We start from the raw sequence: 20,705 nt of genomic DNA, 5'->3' as shown, positions 1-20,705 counted from the left end.
CAATGCGGAGGAGTGTGAAGTGATTCATTTTGGGAGGAAGAACACAGAGAAACAATATAAAATAAAGGGAAAAATTCTAAAATGGGTGCAGGACAAGAGGGACTTGAGTGCATATTTGTGTAAGTCTGTGCAGCAACAATTCTGTGATAAGCAATAGGAACATAAACAAATGCAGCCAAGTATAAATGGCATGATTTTTCAAACAAACTAAACAGTGAAGGTGAAAGCTTAACCCACCAAAAACTTGTTTTTATATATATATCTTGAAAGTGAAACTTGAATTGTAAAATGACACACATACATGCACAGTCTCATTGTAGGACTCTGAATCACAAATGTTATCTCAATATATGATGATTGAACTTTGGTCCCACCATTTTTCTCTGCTATAAGAGTCTGTTACTATAGCACACATCTTGTCACATTAGCCAACAATACTTTATGGCTCCCAAGGTCAGATTCACAGTAATGGTAGAATGAGGAAATCAGATGGTAATAATGCACTTGATCAGCGGATAATATTGAGTGGCTCAGAAGCCTGGGTCCACTATAGACAGTTCATACAGGTACCATCACAAAATAGTTTTTCACCTGACACCAGAAACATGCCAGCATTTAAATCCATGGTTTATGGCCAATAAAGTATTATCTGCTAGACTGACAAAGCAAACTATTCCATTACACTGGTATTTTCTTAAAGGTGCAGATCCTTCCAAATCACTATCACTCTACTCAGTCAAAATTCAGATTTCTTAGAAGATGCCTTCCGGCTGAATGAGAATATGATACATCATCTCATTATTAAGATCTCTTTTGAAGTTAGTTAACAATAGTATACTAAGGTGACTTCCAGAAAGCACAACTTCAATAATAATATGGGAAAATGCTGAATCTAGGACCTGAGAGCCTTATACAACTGGATAAAAACTATGGCTTGAATTTTGCATATGTATCCAGCCAGCCTGGAAGCAGCCGCCATTTCCACTTCCACTTGCAATTGGAACCAAAATGTGATTTCACCCTGGCTGGCCAACATCTGAGAGCATGCAAGGTTCGGGGGGGCAATGCTGCTCGGCACTCTACCCATTGCTTTCCGGATGAGTGCCTGCGCACTCTAATGGAGGCAGTGAATGCCAGGCTGGGCATTCTCATGTGGCAGGATGGCAAGGGGAGATCACCACACTGGACAAAGAAGACCTGGTCAGAGGTGGCAGCCCAGGTCAGCAGGCATGATGTGACACACTACGCTAGGACTCTGTGCCACAAAATGTTTAATGGTTCTTTGCACTCAGCAAGGGTGAATACTGAGTTGGCATGGCACTGTGTGGATTTGTCTTGAAGGGTTGCCACCCTTTGTGGCAAAGAGGGGTGTAAGATTCAGAGTTACAAAAGGCACAATATACCTGTGCCAGCCAAGGCTGGGAGGTCTGTCCACTAGCTTCGGGGGTATACATGGTTCAGATGTGCAAAACTGACATGCACCTCAACCTGGTTCTCCGGGTGAAGTAGGGCGGCTGGGGGAGGTGGATAGGGAGGGAGGTGGAGGATGGGGGGTGGGGGGGGCAGGGTGCAAACCTGGTATGAGGTCGAAAGAGAGGGTGTACTAATGAGTGTATTTTTGTCAATATAGGGGAAGAGAAGTGATAATGCTGTGGAGCGCATGGGAATGGGCGGTGGGTTGGCCAACCTGCTCATATTCTACAAATTTGAGATGGATACCCTCGAGTCAGAGTGCAAGTGTGGAGCAAGGTCCTCAAAAAGTAGAGAGGCAAGGCTCTCGGAGAAAGGTAAGAGTCCAGTGGACAGATGGGAGACTAGTAGAGAGTGCAAACAATGTAGGGTCACCTCATCTCAAATGAGAAGTTCTACGCAAGAGTCCCCAGTGATCCTTCAACCACAGGACACCAGCACCACACTGGGTCAAAGGCCGATGATGAGCCTCTGGAGTTGTTTATCAGACAGTAGATGCAGGATATGTTGGAAGATCTGGTGAAGATCCCTGAGGGGTTGTGTGCTAGTCTTTAACGGGGAGGTTCATGCGAAGTGTGAGCACGATGTTGAACCTGGGCACTGAGTGCGCAGCCTCCTTCATTGAGCGTGGTGACTCCCATGGAGGGCAGTTTTAGAAAATTAATCAGGGGTTCCAGGTGTCATGCTTGGGCTGGCAAAAGCCACACACTGGCAATGAACACAGCAGGTCACTGCCAGACTGAGAGATACATGAGGCACCCAGTCTCTCTCGTTCAACATTCAAACAAGGCCACATTTGTATGTTCACCTTAATTATTGTTCCAGTGTTTCATAGGAACATAGAAGATAGGAGCAAGAAGAGGCCATTTGGCCCTTCGAGCCTGCTCTGCCATTCTTTACGATCATGGCTGATCATCCAACTCGGCCAGCAATTTTTCTGCAACCAATACCAAAAATCAATTAGCTGTCATTCATTTCATTGTAGCATCTGGAACCTTGTTTTTCGTAAATGTGAATTATGTTGGCCTAGATAACAAAAGCCAATATGGGCATGATTTCCTATTCTTCATTAATTCTGTGGTAATGGCACTTGACGGTTGCCTGGACTCTTTCAGCAGAACTGCAGTTGAAATCTTAAAAGCTTCCAGTTTGTCCTCCCTTGGCCAAGAACCCTCTCTGATGTTGTCTCTCAAAGTTTTTCCTGGGGTTTCTGGATCCTGCCACCCCAGATGGCTGCTTACAGCTTCTTTTATACAGTTCAAAAAGACAAAAATGGCTGCAATCTTAATTTTCAATAAGTCACTATTTCAAACAACGAGTTAATTACATTGAGATCCTTTAAGTCACTCCTTATGTGCTGTTTGGGTTATTCAATGGGCATCCCCCTGGAGGAGTCTTTGCATTTTAATCACTCTTTGTAGCCAGCTCTTCAGATAAGAGTCTGACAAGGTTTGAACACACACAGAATGGTGCCATGTTGTTTGTCCATGCTTCCGTTTTGAAAAAGGCTTTTAAACTCACTGAAAATGGGAATGTAACTTTAAAACAGTTGTTCTTAAAATCTGTAATGTCATAACTGCATGTTTGTGTCAAATGTCAAATACTTTTATCCACTTCAGACCTCTTAATCCTATACAAATAAACGCATAGGCTGTGAAAAAGCTCTTCAAATAAACAGCAAGTTATTACAAGAGAGATATCTGTCCAAAACAAAATCTCAGTTCCGTCTGCAGGAACATTGTTTGCTGAGGTCTCTAACTGCATTAGCCATTCTTGGAGCTCAGCCAGGCATTCATAATGAGGCCATCCATCAGTACCATTGGTTCAATATTCCAATATACAGAAACATGATGACCTCACTATGTGTCCAACTTAGGTGAGACTTAATTCTATCCCGTCTTCCTGGAATGAAAATATGACAGGCACAGGAATTTTTAAAGGAGACAGGTCTATAGTCAAGAAGTTCCCCAACTCAATCTTCCCATCTCTTGCATGAAAATGTGGCTTTAAATTAATTATTTCAGGTGTACAAAGTCAGTTATGATCAGTGCCCACTTCTAATCAGAAGTAATGCAAAAGAAGTAATGACAATAAAATGCGCAGCCATGCATATTTCTCTTTAAAAAACATTTTATTAGATATCTGCATATCGTTATAACTATGATATACTTAAATGATCTAAAGCAAGAATGTTCCAGTATAAACATGAAATTATAAATTTGCTCATTGAAATGCGGAAATGAAATATTAAATATAAACTAAATTGTCAATTGAATGAAGATCTTGAAACTGAGAAAATTACATTAAAGAAAATAATTTATTTCCAATAAATTTTATAGGTGGATGTTTCAAAACAGATTCAAATAGTGAAGGGCTAATTTCAGGGCCAGAATTATATTCATTCAGTCATATTTTATACCTCATTTTCTCTATTAAAACATCATGCAGGAGAATTGTTTAAAAAAGAAAACTAACAGATTTAAAATAAAGGTTCAATTGGACCAAAATAATTTGATTTTTTTCATTTCTCCAGCCTATCAAAAATAAATCGGTCATTGCACTATTTTTGTAAATGAATTCCCTTGTCATTATTTTTAGTAAATGAATGGCTTCTTACTATTTTTCCATCACTATAAATAACAAGATGCTTTTCATAGTTCTTCCTGTGTTTTTTGAAAGTGATAATCCAATTATTGAGAATCAATAAAGATGTCTGGGTTCATTTTCATACACACTGAAGGTTATTGATTAAGTAAATTCCATTCAAAGTAAAAAGTAATTGCCATTCAACATAAGCTGTTTATTCATGAATGCATGGATTAGTGATTGTCTCAAGCAACCTGAATCATTAACCAGTTTTTTATTCATTAGCTAGCTGACTTTAACTTCCACCTCATTCCCAATCAACCAGAATTACCCATACTCATTTAAGTGTCAGCATATCCCACTGAATGTCAAAGAGGAGACAGCTGCACTCAGTTTGAGACAAGTTGAACTAGAATGTGAAAAGAAATGTTAAGTTTTCCTTCAATTAATGATAGCTGTTTTGTCACCATGGTAAGAAGTTTAACAACACCAGGTTAAAGTCCAACAGGTTTATTTGGTAGCAAAAGCCACACAAGCTTTCGAGGCTCTGAGCCCCTTCTTCAGGTGAGTGGGAATTCTGTTCACAAACAGAACTTATAAGACACAGACTCAATTTACATGAATAATGGTTGGAATGCGAATACTTACAACTAATCCAGTCTTTAAGAAACAAAACAATGGGAGTGGAGAGAGCATCAAGACAGGCTAAAAAGATGTGTATTGTCTCCAGACAAGACAGCCAGTGAAACTCTGCAGGTCCACGCAACTGTGGGAGTTACAAATAGTGTGACATAAATTCTGATTCTAGGATCGCATGATAAAGACTCAGGAGGAAAAAAGCAGAAATATTTATGTGAAATAGTGTGACATAAACCCAATATCCCGGTTGAGGCCGTCCTTGTGTGTGCGGAACCTGGCTATCAGTTTCTGCTCCGCGACTCTGCGCTGTCGTGTGTCGCGAAGGCCGCCTTGGAGAACGCTTACCCGAATATCAGAGGCCGAATGCCCGTGACCGCTGAAGTGCTCCCCAACAGGAAGAGAACAGTCTTGCCTGGTGATTGTCGAGCGGTGTTCATTCATCCGTTGTCGCAGCGTCTGCATGGTCTCCCCAATGCATGGGGCATAGGTTGAAGCATCTCTTACCAAAAAGCTCCTATTCAGCAGTGAATCGCACATCATTGTTAACATTAATTCCTACAATGTTTAACTTCAAGAATCCATAAGAGTGTGTATTATGAAATGAAAGATGAAATTGTCGAGTAGTTGATAAAAAAAGAAAAATAACATTCATGTTAAATTTCTTTCCTGCGCTAAAGGTTCTCTGTAACCGATTTGGAGAATTTTTGTAAGTTACTTTGTCTGGAGAGGGTGGACTAGGTTCAGTTTGAGAATCCAGGTTAATGACTCGAATGCTTAGAAACCAACAGTTTCAACAGATCTTCCTATGCGATTACACACAAAGAATTGTTCAAAGTACAAACCAGCATACTTTAGGCAAAGAAATACATTGAAGGTAATAACAATGTTTCATAATAACATTAATAAAGTACATTATTTTGCTTGAAAGTAGAATAAGTAGAAACTTACAAAATAAATACAAAATATTGTTATAAAACACATCTGGTTGAATTGTTGGTAATAAATAGACAAATCATATCTGGAAAAATATAGTAGAATATATCTAGTAACGTAGTTAAAACTAATTTATAAGGGATATCATGTAGTTCAGAAAGACATTAGTTTGTTCATCTTATTTGCTCACACAAACAATTGTGTTTTAAATGGAACACAAGCTTAATACTGACAGTAAGAAGACTGAACATCTACAAAGATCTAATATACATCAATAAATGAATGATAGCTTTCAGGGGGTCAGAACAAAGATACAAGTTTTTTGGGCTGAATACCCTCCTTCTATAGTATAAAAATCAACAATTCTGTTTTCGATCTTATGCCCTTAACATCCATTTTTCTGTCTAATATGGCTTAGGGCATAGCATGTTAAGATATGAATGCGCCAAATAAGCAGATTCACTCCTCTCTTTGCAATTCCACATCTAGGCCACTAGAGATAGGTTGAACAATAAGATCTTTGTTTTGTCATGGAAGGAGATGGGAACAGTCAGATATTCCCCACTTTCTTCCCAGTGGCTGGTTTCAGACCAACAATATCAGAGATCTTGAAACAAATCTCTTATTCACCTTCTTAAGTGGGGAAAAAAATGCTGGAAATTGACAATCTTACAACTGTGGCAAGTTTTTGTCCAACAGGCACTCTCTGGATAAAAACTCATCTTGGTTCACTAGGAACACATGCACCCTGCGGTTTTATTGTTGACATTTCCAATCACTAGCCGTTGGTAGTATGGTCTGAATTCTCAGGAGAGCTTACCATGTCTGACAGAGCTCAACTTATTTGTCACTTTTAACAATAATCCACTACCCCAACACTGCTTAAAAGTTCTTTCACTTGTAACTAGAAAATAATGATCTAATGTGATAATGTGGTCACTGAGCTGAACTATAACTGTTGTGTTCCACCTTGTGTGACAACACAGAGAATTTGTGACCAGAAAGCATGTTTAACCTTCTCTGAGCAACCAGATATACAATGCACGACTTAGAGAATACCACAAGCAAGTGAAACCTCTATCTCACCTTCTTGGTGATTCTCTCTTTCTATAAACAAAAAGACACTTTATCAGGTCGAAAAGCCTTTTCATGACAGAATTGCATATAGTTTAAAGCTTTACTGCTACAATTCATTTTGGGAACACGTAACTCTAAGCAAGTCCACCTATCAGGCACAATATCATAACCTGATATTGAAAGTTCCTTCTGGACAAACAAGGTGGGAAATTCACCAACACAAAGTTGTGCCATTATTAATTCAAACACAACTGTAAACCAATTGCGTCCAACAGATTGAAATCTAATATAGATTGATTAACCCATAACCCTTCCAATAATATGAGAGCAGGAGGCTCGGATGAAAGGGTATCGACCTGAAATGTTTCACTCTCCACAGATGCTGCCAGACCTTCTGAGTATTTCCAGCATTTTCTGTTTTTATCCCTCACTACAGCTCGACGATTTAACAGTCACCATTTTAATTACATTTGTCGATATTTCTTATAGTACAGAAAGGTCATGGCAAGATTTTGATCTCACTTTATAAGCCATCTTTTTATTGTTCTTTGCTACTAGTCTATCCAAAAAGCGTCGGGCTTTCCTGGGAAAGCTCTCTCTTCTTTTGTACTGGGCCATTCTTCGTTCATTGACTTCTTTGCTGTCCCTCCTGAGCCGCACCTGTCGCACAATTCCTTCGAAGAGTTCTTGGACGTTATGCTGGACTGCAGCAGAGGTCTCGATGAACTTGCAGTCAAAAACAACAGCACAGGATCTACCCTCTGCAGATGAAAAAAAACATTTCAAGGCTTATTTTTCAAAACAAACACACACACGTCTTCTGCTTATTAAAGTAATGTGTGCTTTGCTCTTTGGCTGTGACCAACCTGTTGCTCAATAAATGCTGCCACAATTCCTAATGTGAGATTTTTTAAAATATAAATTACAAACTCCTTGAGATGAAGGTTAGCTTTGTTTTACTTCGAGAAGAAGGGAGATAAAAAGCTACTATATTCTGCCAAATAAAGTGATTGCGACTGGAAATAAGCACGATTTAACTGTCCGTGAACTGTGCACTATGACTATTACTAGGGGTGGCACGGTGGCAAGCACTGCTGCCTCACAGTACCAGGGACCTGGGTTTGATTCCCGCCTTGGGTCACTGTCTGTGTGGAGTTTGCACGTTCTCCCTGTGTCTGCGTGGGTTTCCTCCAGGTACTCCAATTTCCTCTCCAGTCCAAAAGATATGCTGGTTAAGTGCATTGACTATGCTAAATACTCCCTCAGTGTACCCAAACAGGTGCCAGAGTGTGGCAACTAGAGGATTTTACAGTAACTTCATTGCAGTGTTGATGTAAGCCTACTTGTGACAATAAATAAGTTTAAAAAATACACTGGTGGCTTGCTCATACATTGATTGTTAAATCATGTTTAAGCACTGTAATAGTAATAAAGCACTTGCATGTATATTGTGCTTTATCATGTCACAATGGGGGCGATCTTGAGCCTGCGCTCTGCGTCCGTCGGAATGGCGAATGGGTTCAAGATCCGGCGAAACCTGAAATAGGGAATCTCGTCAGCAGGCATGAGCCTGATTTTAATACATTTCAATGAATTTTAATATAATTAAATGCAGGTAATTGGGATTAGTTTAGGGGTTTAAAAAAAGGGCGGCATGGACAAGTTGGGCCAAAGGGCCTGTTTCCATGCTGTAAATCTCTATGGCTCTATGATGCTAAAGAGTCCCCTTGCTGTATATATTGAGCCACGCCATATTTTCATGAATGAGACTTGAACCTGTCGTGGGAATCCTCTCAGGAGCATAAAGGTGAGTATAGCCCCCAGAGAGAGGGACTATGGCCAGGCAGTGCCCTGGCACTACCCCCTGGCATGGGTTGGCACTGCCAGGTTAGCACCATGTCAACCTGGCAGTGTCAACCTGTGCCGGGGGCAGTGCCTGTGACTGACCTAGCGGCAACCTCATGGAGGGGGGACACATTTATTTGTGGTGGTGGCAGGGAGCAGACAAGGGAGTGATGGGGATGCTGGCAGTGGTTGTTTGTGGGGGGAGGGGGAGGGGGGGCAGGGAGGTGGTGTCCAATGCTGGTGATGTTTGGAGGGAAAGGGAGGTACGGACGTCAGCGATGATTGTTTGGGGAGAGATGCCACCTTTGATTGTGTGTGTGTGTGTGTGTGTGTGTGGGGGGGGGGGGGGGCGGGGGGGGGGGGGGGGGCGGGGGGGGGGGGCGGGGGGGGGGGGCGGGGGGGGAGAGGGGCGGTGTGCGGTGCGGAGATGCTGGTATTAATTGTTTGGTGGAGAGAGTGAGCAGATGCCAACTGTGATCACTGTGGGACTGGGGGGAGGTTGATCTCTGGAGAGAAACACAAGGTTTTCAGTCAGCCACTGACACTTTGCCATTAATAAAAGCAAATTACTGCGGATGCTGGAATCTGAAACCAAAAGATTTGCTTTGCTTTGACAAAGGGTCATCTGGACTCGATACGTCAGCTCTTTTCTCTTCTTCCAGATGCTGCCAGACCTGCTGAGATTTTCCAGCGTTTTCTGTTTTGGGCACTTTGCCATTTTTTGGTAGGATTCTGCCCAAATGTAATAAGAACATAAGAACTAGGAGCAGGAGTAGGCCATCTGGCCCCTTGAGCCTGCTCCGCCATTCAATAAGATCACGACTGATCTTTTTGTGGACTCAGCTCCACTTACCCGCCCGCTCACTATAATCCTTAATTTCTTTACTGTTCAAAAATCTGTCTATCTTTGCCTTAAAAACATTCAATGAGGTAGCCTCAACTGCTTCACTGGGCAGGGAATTCCACAGATTTACAACCCTTTGTGTGAAAAAGTTTCTCCTCAACTCAGTCCTAAATCTGCTCCCCCTTATTTTGAGGCCATGCTCCCTAGTTCTAGTTTCACCCGCCAGTGGAAACAACTTCCCTGCTTCTATCTTATCTATTCCTGTCATATCTTATATGCTTCTATAAGGTCCCCCTTCATTCTTCTAAGCATCTCACACAATGAATGACTTTTGGAGTGCAGTGCCAATTTTTATGCAGGCCAACAGCCAATTCCTCCACAGCCTCCAATCTCATAGTCACCCAATCTTGCACAATCCACTTGTACCTCCTTCACAAAATCCACAAACAGAGCTGCCCCACCAGATCCATTGTATCAGCTTTTACCTGGCCCATGGAACTCATTTCTTCCTATCTTGACTCCATCCTCTCTCCCCTCGCCCAATCTCTTCCCACATACATTTGTGATTCCACCGATACCCTACATCATGTCAACAATTTCCAGTTCCCTGGCCCTAACCACCTCCTCTTCAATATGGATGTCCAATCTCTCTACGCCTCTAACCATGGGGGTCTGAGGACTTTCTGCTTCTTCCTTGAACAGTGGCCCGAACAATCCTCATCCACCACTATTCTCATCTGACAGGCTGAACTTCTATCACTCAACCATTCCTTTAACTTATCTCATTTCCTGCAAATAAAAGGTATGGAAATGGTTACCTGCAAGGGCCCCAGTAAAACCTGTCTTTTTGTGGAGTATCTGGAACGTTTCTTGTTTTAGTCCTTCTCAAGTCCCTCTCCAGTAACTCTTTTTCCATTACATTAGTAATTGTATCTGTGCAGTTTCATGCTCTCATTTGGACCTAGAAAAATATATTGATTTTATTCCCAATTTCTAAACCTCTCTCACCTTCACATGGTCCATCTCCAACATTTCACTTCCCTTCCTTGGCCTTTCTATCTCCATTTCCAGTGATAGACTGATCAACAATATTCATTACGAACGCATCAACTCCCACAGTTACCTTGACTACAGCTCTTCATACCCCACTCCCTGTAAGGACTCCATCCCATTCTCCCAGTTTCGTTGCCATCCTCAAATCTGTTAATGTCTGTCCTTTCTCTTAATCAAGATTTCTCCCACACTGTGATTGACAGGGCTCTCAACCATGTCTGACCCATCTCCCATAACTCTGTCCTCAACTCTTCCCCTCCTTCCCAGGACGATGATAGGGCCCTCCCCCCGGTCCTCACTTTTCAGCCCACCAGCCTCCGCAACCTCTGCCATTTTTGCCAACTCCAGCATGATGCTACCTCTAAACAGATCTTCTCCTCAAACCTCTGTCATCATTCCGCAGGTACCGCTCCCTCTGTGACACTCTGGTCCACTCCTCCACTCAACCCCTTCCCATACAATTACAGAAGGTGCAACCTGCCCCTTTACTTCCTCCTTCCTCACCGTCCAAGGTCCCAAATGCTCTTTTCAGTCGAAGCAGTGCTTCACGTACACATCCTATAATCTGGTCTTTCGCACTCGCTACTCCCAATGTGGTCTACTCTACGCTAGAGAGACTAAATGCAGAGTAGGTGACAGCTTTACAGAACACCTTCGCTCTGTCTGCAAGCATGACGCCAACCTTCCTGCTGCTTGCCATTTCAACTCAGCATCTTGCACTCATGCCCACACATCTGTCCTTGGCCTGCTGCAATGCTCCAGTGAAGCAGTAACGATTTGGATGAGAATATAGGGGGCGTGGTTAGTAAGTTTGCAGATGACACCAAGATTGGTGGCATAGTGGACAGTGAGGAAGGTTATCTCCAATTGCAACGGGATCTTGATCAACTGGGCCAGTGGGCTGACGAATGGCAGATGGAGTTTAATTTAGACAAATGCGAGGTGATGCATTTTGGTAGACTGAACCAGGGCAGGACTTACACAGTTAATGGTAGGGCGTTGGGGAGAGTTACAGAACAAAGAGACCTAGGGGTACATGTTCATAGCTCCTTGAAAGTGGAGTCACAGGTGGACAGAACGGTGAAGAAGGCATTCGGCATGCTTGGTTTCATCGGTCAGAACATTGAATACAGGAGTTGGGACGTCTTGTTGAAGTTGTACAAGACATTGGTAAGGCCACACTTAGAATACTATGTGCAATTCTGGTCACCCTATTATAGAAAGGATATTATTGAACTAGAAAGAGCGCAGAAAAGATTTACTAGGATGCTACCGAGACTTGATGGATTGAGTTATAAGGAGAGGCTGAATAGACTGGGACTTTTTTCTCTGGAGCGTAGAAGGCTGAGTGGTGACCTTATAGAGATCTATAAAATAATGAGGGGCATAGACAAGGTAGATAGTCAATATCTTTTCCCAAAGGTAGAGGAGTCTAAAACTAGAGGGCATAGGTTTAAGGTGAGAGGGGAGAGATACAAAAGTGTCCAGAGGGGCAATTTTTTCACACAGAGGGTGGTGAGTGTCTGGAACAAGCTGCCAGAGGTAGTAGTAGAAGCGGGTACAATTTTATCTTTTAAAAAGAATTTAGATAGTTACATGGGTACGATGGGTATAGAGGGATATGGGCCAAATGAGGGCAATTGGGATTTGTTTAGGGGTTTTGAATAAAAAGGGTGCCATGGACAAGTTGGGCCGAAAGGTCTGTTTCCATGCTGTAAATCTATGTTCTATGTAAACCTCTATGACTCTAAGCCCAATGCAAACTGGAGGAAGTGCATCTCATCTTCCAATTAGGCAAGTTACTCTCAAAGATGTGCAGGTTAAGTTGATTGGCCATTCTAAATTGCCCCTTAGTGTCGGGGGTAAATACATAGGGTTGAGATAGGGCCGGAGTTAGATTGTTGTTGATGGAGGCTCGATGGGCTGAATTGCCTCCTTTTGCACTCGAGGGATTCTATGAGAACAGCCTTCTGGACTCAACATTAAGTTCAACAACTTTAGGTTGTGACCTTTCATCTCCATCTTGACTTTGTTTTTTTGTCCCAACTAAAACCCTGCCCCCTTCCCCACAGGACCATCTGTCACTTGCTCTTAAGTTTTGCCTTCACTCAGCACTGACTTTTGTCCTCCCAGCAATACCTTCTGCTATCTTACCTTTATGCTGCTATCACACTGAATTAACACTTCTTTTGTCTTATGGCCTTGATGTCTTTGTGCAATATCTCCAAGCTTCCACCGACCTCTGACCTTCTACACCTGCCGCACCCTCTCTTATACAGTATATAATCCATTACATTCTCCCTCACAGCTCTGAAGAAGTCATACAGGCTCGAAATATTCATTCTGTTTCTCTCCATTGATGTTGCCAGACCTGCTGAGTTTTTTCAGCATTTTTCAGTTTTGATTTCCTCTTTCCAGCATCCACACGCAATAGTAAAACAGCCAATCCGGAAGAATAAAAAATAATCATGAAATGAAAACTACAAATCAATCTATTTTTTGATGATATTTGTTAGGGAAGAATGGTTGCCCAGGACACAAATAGAGTGGCACGTGGCACAGTGATTAGCACGACTGCCTCACAAAGCCCGACTCGATTCTGGCCTTGGGTGACTGTGGAGTTTTCATATTCTCCCCATGTCTGCATGGGTTTCCTCCAGGTGCGATGGATTCCTCCCACAGTCCGAAGGTGTGCAGGATAAGTGGATTGGCCATGCTAAATTGCCCCTTTATTGTCCAAAGATGTGTAGGTTAGGTGGATTAGAAATGGTAAATGCATAGGGTTACAGGAACAGGGCAGGTGGGGGGGGTGGTGGTGTGGTTGTGGGCCTGGGTAAGATGCTCTTTCGTAGTGTCAGTGCAGACTCGGTGGGCCGAATGGCCTCCTTCTGCACTGTAGGGATTCTATGATTCTATAAACTCGCTGGTCTTCTTAAATAGTGATGCAAGATGTTTAACATCCACCTCAAGAAGCAGATAGGAACTCAGATTCATGTCATTATCAAATAACAGCACCTCTTTCAATGTTGTACTTCCCCAGTACTGCACTGGAGTGTCAACCTAGATTATGTCTCCGGCCTAGTATGGATCTCAAAGGGGTCTCTGTGCCCTGTTTGAGAGCAGATTTCCACTCCATCTGACGAAGGAGCAGCGCCCCGAAAGCTAATGGTATTTGCTACCAAATAAACCTGTTTGACTTTAACCTGGTGTTGATAAAACTCTTACTGTGTCTCAAAGGGGTAGACATAGAGATAATTTAAATAAAATATATAGGATTGTTGCTACATTAAAATGCATGATATCCTATTCAGGTAGTCACAGCTTACAATACTCCATTCCCAGAGACAAGATGATTAATAATAAGAACCATGACACTATCATTTTAGTTGCTGGAACCCCATATTATTGGCACGAGGCTTAAGGCCCGCACTATGCCTGCTGCCCCAAGTACAGTAAGAAGTCTTACAACACCAGGTTAAAGTCCAACAGGTTTATTTAGTAGCAAAAGCCACTGGGCCCCAAGTACTGGCAGGAGGTGTTTAAACCACTGTACAGAGATTAATCATGGCTACATCTGCAATGCAAATGTGCAATTATGACTCAAAAGACTAATTTTTCCAGATGACATTATAGTCCACCTCTCAAGGAAACTGCTATTCTATTTAATGTACCAAAAGCTTTATACATGCCACTGTCAGTAAAAATCCCACCTTCACACTTCTGTCATGAAGAACATACTGGCAGCAACATTTAACATTCAAAAAAGCTGACATCGCAATCCCATTGCTGATACAACAGGACTGCATTATCAGTGCTGGAAACACACCACAACCTCACAAAGTTGAAAGGTTATTGATAATTATCTTGATAGTTCTGTTTATTCACTGAGTAACTGAGCCATACAGATGAGCAAGCCCCGGGAGTAATCAATACTGGGTCAGCTGACATTGGACTGATGGTGGAGGCACAACGCTTGGCCTTAGGGCTTCTGAGCTAGGAATAAATAACACAGCTCTCCGCTCGAGAATGTTATCCAGTGACCCCTGGTGGAGGTGTGAATCTCTGGATCTTCAACAATGGCACAATATGGACATGGCTAATAGTGTCTCCCCAGACAAACAGCCTTCTGACGCTTATTGTCAAGGTTGATAAATGAATAATGCTAACTTGGGAAAATAACAAAGAGCTTCCAGTGCTATGGAATCCAGTCAGGAGATAATGGGCGGGATTTTACCGCCTCGCTTGAGCGAGACCGGAAATTCCGTTATTGGACTCTCACCTGCTCCGATTCCGTGGCGGGCGAGGTGGTAGAGTTCCGGTGAATATCTTCAGGAGTAGGGGAATGTTCAACACTGGTGGTCAATAGTTGGATAAAAAAGAGGGGATCCATTAAACCAGGGGATGTATAGAATGGTTGGAGAATTCTTAAATTGATTGAAATGACTTTGAAGTTAAGACTCTCTGTGCAATAATAATTTTGAACACTGGTCGTGAATCTTTAACAATAATTCCTCCAAGATACCAGAACAACCACACACATTCCTGAAAATTGAAAAATCCGTGCAAGTGCTGAAATGCATTCATCCTGACTCAATTAGATTCCGTGGGGAAAGTCCAGCGTTTACATCTTTGGTGGTTTAGGGTCTAATCTGGAGCATTTCTCTTGCTGGAGAGGTTGGGAAATCGGGATAGAGTCCTGGGTTGGAGTAAAGTGACAGACCTCTTATAAAAGCGACTCTTAAATATAAAAATGAAACACATTAACTGTTTCAATCTTTTCAAATACTTTTTGTTTATTCATCCATGGGATGGGAGTGCTGTTGGCTAGGCCAACATTCTTTGCTCACCCCTATTTGTCCTTAAGACAGTGGAGGTGAGCAGCCTTCTTGAGCCACTGCAGTCCACGTGGTTTATGGTACACCCACGGCGTAGGGAGGGAGTTCCAGGGTTTTAACCCAGTGATAGTGAAGGAATGGTGATGCAAACTGTAGGTGGTAGTGCACCCACACATCTGCTGCCCTTGCAGGTTTAGACGGTCATCTTTCTTTGCATATTGCTACACCTTCCCTTTCAAGTGTTCCACACAGGTTCTACCTTGAGAATTGAAGACCTTGAACTCTAGTAGTAGAGGGCATTTCAGGAGATGTTTCATTGCGTGGGATGCCTCTCCCCAGTCACAGTTGACAGAATTCATTTGGCAGTATCTTCATTTTTGTTCAGGACCTTGCAGCAGCCAACAGCAGTTCTGAGGGAATTGAGATACAACAATGTTTCACTGTCTCCTGATGGAAGGAGCTCCTCTGGATTATTATACATCTCCTGTTCCATCATCCCAAGATGTGTTGACCAATCAGTAGCCATGGGTGGCGGGTTACAGTCTCGGGACTGGACGTCATTTACCTCCTTATGGCAGGTGAAACAATGCCAGCGAGCAAGTTTGGATCATCCACATTAGTAGGCTTCAGCCATCCAGCAATAGCTCTGCAAGCTGCACTGAGGACAGAATCCAAATTCTTGGCATGGGGAGAATGTCCCCAAACAGGGCAGGCATATTCAGCTGCTGAGCAGCACAGGGCAAGGGCAGTTGTCTGTAATGCTCTCAGATAAGTTCCCCATTTAGAGTTGGCCAGCTTCCTTATGTTTCCGGTTGTGGCCTTTGCCTTTACATTGATGACATGACCATTAAAGCTTTGGGCACAATTTAGCATTATACGGAAGTATACTGGCTTGTGCCAATATTCACTCATCCCAACATATGTTAAGTTCTTGATCTGCATCTGTATTACTAAAATAAAAAGAACTGATGTGTCTTTTCAGGGTTGTGCGTGGAGATTGAGTAATTGCATTGTCATTGGCTGGTTCAGCTTTAATGAACTCTTGGTCCTCAAATGTTAAGCAAAGGTCATCAGCGTGGAGAAAACCTCAGGCATGTGGATTAATGGGTTTGGCCGTTGGTATAAAGATTGAATAGCAAGGGTGTGAGAACACTATCTTGAGATAGGACATTTTTCTGTCTGCTTTGCTTCCCATTTAGGTCAACAAAGAAACTGTTTTCTGTCTGTTGGCTAGTGCGTTGCTGTATGGTATTACTTCTGTGCAAGGATCGGATGGATGATTGACCATGTCATGTGCAGCAAACAAATCCATGAAGACTGTGCTTATTATTAGTCCTGTCTTGTACCCATCCTCAATGAATTAACTGAGAATTAGAAGTTGGCTTGTGCAGGATTTCACTGGCCTGAACCTGCTTGTTCAGGAATGAGACATTCATCCACAAAGAGGGCTAAACAATCGGGATGAGTTTCTTGAAGTCTCCAGCTGTGGCATAGCAGGGAGATTGGCCTGAAGCCCTTAGGGCTGATCTTTGCCTGGTTTCCGAATTGCCACATTCTTGCTTGTCTCCACAGCTTTGGAATCATGTTGGCGACTATAGTTACATATGTGGAGTCACCATAATACAGCCACAGGTGTGTTCACATTAAAGAAACATCAGGTCAGGGGTTTGGAAGCCGCTATCGATGGATGGTGTAGGAAATGTATGTTTGAACTGTTGAATGGGGAGCCAATCAAACGGGCTGTTTTGTCTTGGATGATGTTGAGCTTCTTCAGTGTTGTTGTTGGATCTGCACTCATCCAGCAAGTGGAGCGTATTCCATCTCACTCCTGACTTGTGCTTTGCAGATGTAGGTTTTGGGGAGTCAGGAGGTGAGGCATGTCATAAAATTCCCAGCCTCTGACCTACTCTTGAATTTATATGGCATTTCTGATTAAGCTTCTGGTTAGTCTCACTGTCCACAGGGATGGTGCCAGAGGACTGGAGAGTGGCGAATGTTGTTCCTCTGTTTAAGAAAGGGAATAAAAATGACCCTGGTAATTATGGGCCGGTTAGTCTTACTTCGGTGGTTGGTAAGTTGATGGAAAAGGTCCTTAGGGATGAGATTTACGACCATTTAGAAAGATGCGGATTAATCCGGGATAGTCAGCACGGATTAGTGAAGGGCAAGTCGTGCCTCACAAATTTGACTGAATTTTTGAGGAGGTAACTAAGTGTGTTGATGAAGGTAGGGCAGTTGATGTCATATACATGAATTTTAGTAAGGTGTATGATAAGGTCCCCCATGGTCAGCTTATGATGAAAGTACGGAGGTGTGGGACAAAAGGAAAGTTGGCCGATTGGATAGCTATCTGATCGAAGACAGAGGGTGGTGGTGGATGGAAAATTTTCGGATTGGAGGCAGGTTGCTAGCGGAGTGCCACAGGGATCAGTGCTTGGTCCTCTGCTATTTGTGATTTTTATTAAAGACTTAGAGGAGGGGGCTGAAGGGTGGATCAGTAAATTTGCTGATGACACCAAGATTGGTGGAGTAGTGGATGAGGTGGAGGGCTGTTGTAGGCTGCAAAGAGACATAGATAGGATGCAAAGCTGGGCTGAAAAATGGCAGATGGAGTTTAACCCTGATAAATGTGAGGTGATTCATTTTGATAGGACAAATTTAAATGTGGATTACAGGGTCAAAGGTAGGGTTCTGAAGACTGTTGAGGAACAGAGAGATCTTGGGGTCCATATCCACAGATCTCTAAAGGTTGCCACTCAAGTGTATAGAACTGTGAAGAAGGCCTATAGTATGTTAGCTTTTATTAACAGGGGGTTGGAGTTTAAGAGCCGTGGGGTTATGCTGCAACTGTACAGGACCTTGGTGAGACCATATTTGGAATATTGTGTGCAGTTCTGGTCACCTCACTATAAGAAAGATGTGGAAGCACTGGAAAGAGTGCAGAGGAGATTTACCAGGATGCTGCCTGGTTTGGAGGGTAAGTCTTATGAGGAAAGGTTGAGGGAGCTAGGGCTGTTCTCTCTGGAGCGGAGGAGGTTGAGGGGAGACTTAATAGAGGTCTATAAAATGATGAAGGGGATAGATAGAGTGAGCGTTCAAAGACTATTTCCTCGGGTGGATGGAGCTGTTACAAGGGGGCATAACTATAGGGTTCGTGGTGGGAGATATAGGAAGGATGTCCGAGGTAGGTTCTTTACTCAGAGTGGTTGAGGTGTGGAATGGACTGCCTGCAGTGATAGTGGAGTCAGACATTTTAGGAACATTTAAGCGGTTATTGGATAAGCACATGGAGCACACCAGGATGATAGGGAGTGGGATAGCTTGATCTTGGTTTCAGATAAAGCTCGGCACAACATCGTGGGCCGAAGGGCCTGTTCTGTGCTGTACTGTTCTATGTTCCAGTGGTAACCCACTGGATACTATTAGTGGAACATCTGACAATGGATTGACATTGAATGTCAAGGGGAGATGGCGCGATTATTTCTTGTTGGAAACAGTCATTGGCTGGATCTTGTGTGGTGGAATAGTACTTGCCGCTAGCAATTTATTACAAGCCTGACAGGTCTTGCTATGTGTAGACACCAACTGTTTCAGTGTCTGAAAAGTTGCACATGCTATTGAACACTGTGCAATCATCAGGAAATATCTTAACATCTGATCTTATGTCTGAGGGAAGATTATAGACAAAGCAGTTGACGGTAGTTGAGCATAGGACACTAGCCTGAGGATCTCCTGCAGTGATGTACTGGGACTGGGACGATTGGCCTCCAACAACCACAACTACCTTCCTTTCTCACTCCAAAAAGGGAAAGATTTTTTTCCCTGATTCCCACTGGCTTCAATTTTGCCAGGGCTCTTTGATGCCAGACTTGGGTCAAATGCTGCCTTGAAGTAAAGGAAATCACTCTCGGCTCACATCTGACTGCTGGAATTCAGCTCTTTTCTCCTTTGGACCAAGGCTTTAATGAGGTCTGGAGCCTAGTAGCCCCAGCAGCGTCCAAACTGAGCACTGATGAAGCAGGTTATTGCTGAGTCTGTGCTGTTTCAGAGCATTGTGATGATCCCTTCTATCACTTTGCTGATGATTAAGAGTACTCTCTGATAAGGCAATAATTGGCTGGATTAGATTTGCCCTCCTTTTTGTGGAAAGGACATATCTGAGCAATTTTCCACATTTTCAGGTAGGTGTCAGAGCTGTAGCTATACTGAATCACTTTGTTAAGGAGATAGGATACTGTCAGAGTCTTTGTTCTATCCAATACCTTCAGCCATTTCTTGATATCAGGTGGAGTAAAAGCAGATATCATCTGTGATCTTGGGGACCTCACAAGGAGGCTGAGACAAGTCACTGACTGTATTTCTAGCTGATGATCACTGCAGATGCTTCAAACTTGTCTTTTGCACTCACTTGCTAGGATCTGTCACCATTTGAGGATGGGGAAAGTTGAGGAGCCTCCTCCTCAGTTAGCTGCTAATTGTCTATTGTCATATTTCCAGCATGGAATTTGATTTGAACTGCTGGATCTGTTCTGGATCTATTCCAGCTACAACAGAGATTTAACATGTTTGCCCTTCAAAGCAAAGATGACCACATTCAACATAGAATCATGGAATCCCTACAGTGCAGAAGGAGGGCATTCGGCCCATTGAGTCTGCACCAACCACAATCCCACTCAGGCACTATTCCCATAACCCCATATATTTACCCTGCTAATCCCCCTGACACCAATTTAGCATGGCCAATCCACCTAACCTGCATATCTTTGGACTGTGGAAGGAAACCAGAGCACCGGGAGGAAACCCAGGCAGACATGGGAGAATGTGCAAACTCCACACAGACAGTGACCTGAGGCCAGAATTGAACTCGGGTCCCTGAGACAGCAGTGCGAACCACTGTGCCACGTGCCACCCCAAAGACATCTGGGATGTCTTGGGAGGGTTCCGTTGGGTACGTTGCTAAAGCAATTTGCACCTGGAAGATTCCACTGGAAATAGGTCGGGGATACTGCAGAAGAGTGAGTATTGCACAAGTTTCCAGCTCTGGATTTTCCCTCCTTGTGTTTTCTCTTTGCCTCTGATATGCCTTTGAAGGAGGCAGCACCATTCTTTAATTGGTTACATCAGCTGTGGCAATCCTTGGTGAGCTTCAAAATGCCCAAGTGAAGTCGTCAGTGTCATTGTAGCACTTCCTTCGTCCACCACGAAAGTGCACCCCAAACTCACGCTCGCCAAAGAAGATTCATTTCAGTAAGCAAGCATCATGCATTCTGGCTATGTGAGCAGCCCAACTGGTCTAATTGAGGTGTACAAAATGATAAGGGAGATGAACACTGTAGATATAGAGAGGGCATTTCCTTTTGTAGAGGAACCTAGACAAAGAAGTCACAGTTTTCGGATAAGGGGGTGACAGATTTATAACAGAG

At 43.1% G+C, this 20,705-nt stretch overlaps 1 protein-coding gene across 2 annotated transcripts in view; it reads right to left on the bottom strand.

Moving 5' to 3' along the window:
• Positions 1-3,591: 3,591 nt before the first annotated feature.
• The window catches only part of LOC144495679 (GTP-binding protein GEM-like), a 36,816-nt gene continuing 19,702 nt past the window's right edge, over positions 3,592-20,705 (bottom strand). The window contains exon 5 of one of the 2 annotated variants that reach the window (XM_078215978.1): positions 3,592-7,466. In XM_078215978.1, the coding sequence (XP_078072104.1) occupies positions 7,189-7,466 (278 nt within the window). In that variant the 3' untranslated portion in view covers positions 3,592-7,188. The remainder of the gene's footprint in view (positions 7,467-20,705) is intronic. The other variant, XM_078215979.1, reaches the window with a different exon arrangement.

The sequence above is a fragment of the Mustelus asterias genome, chromosome 7 (assembly GCF_964213995.1).
Source record: "Mustelus asterias chromosome 7, sMusAst1.hap1.1, whole genome shotgun sequence".
NCBI lineage: Eukaryota > Metazoa > Chordata > Chondrichthyes > Carcharhiniformes > Triakidae > Mustelus > Mustelus asterias.
This window is presented reverse-complemented; position numbering and strand designations above follow the sequence as displayed.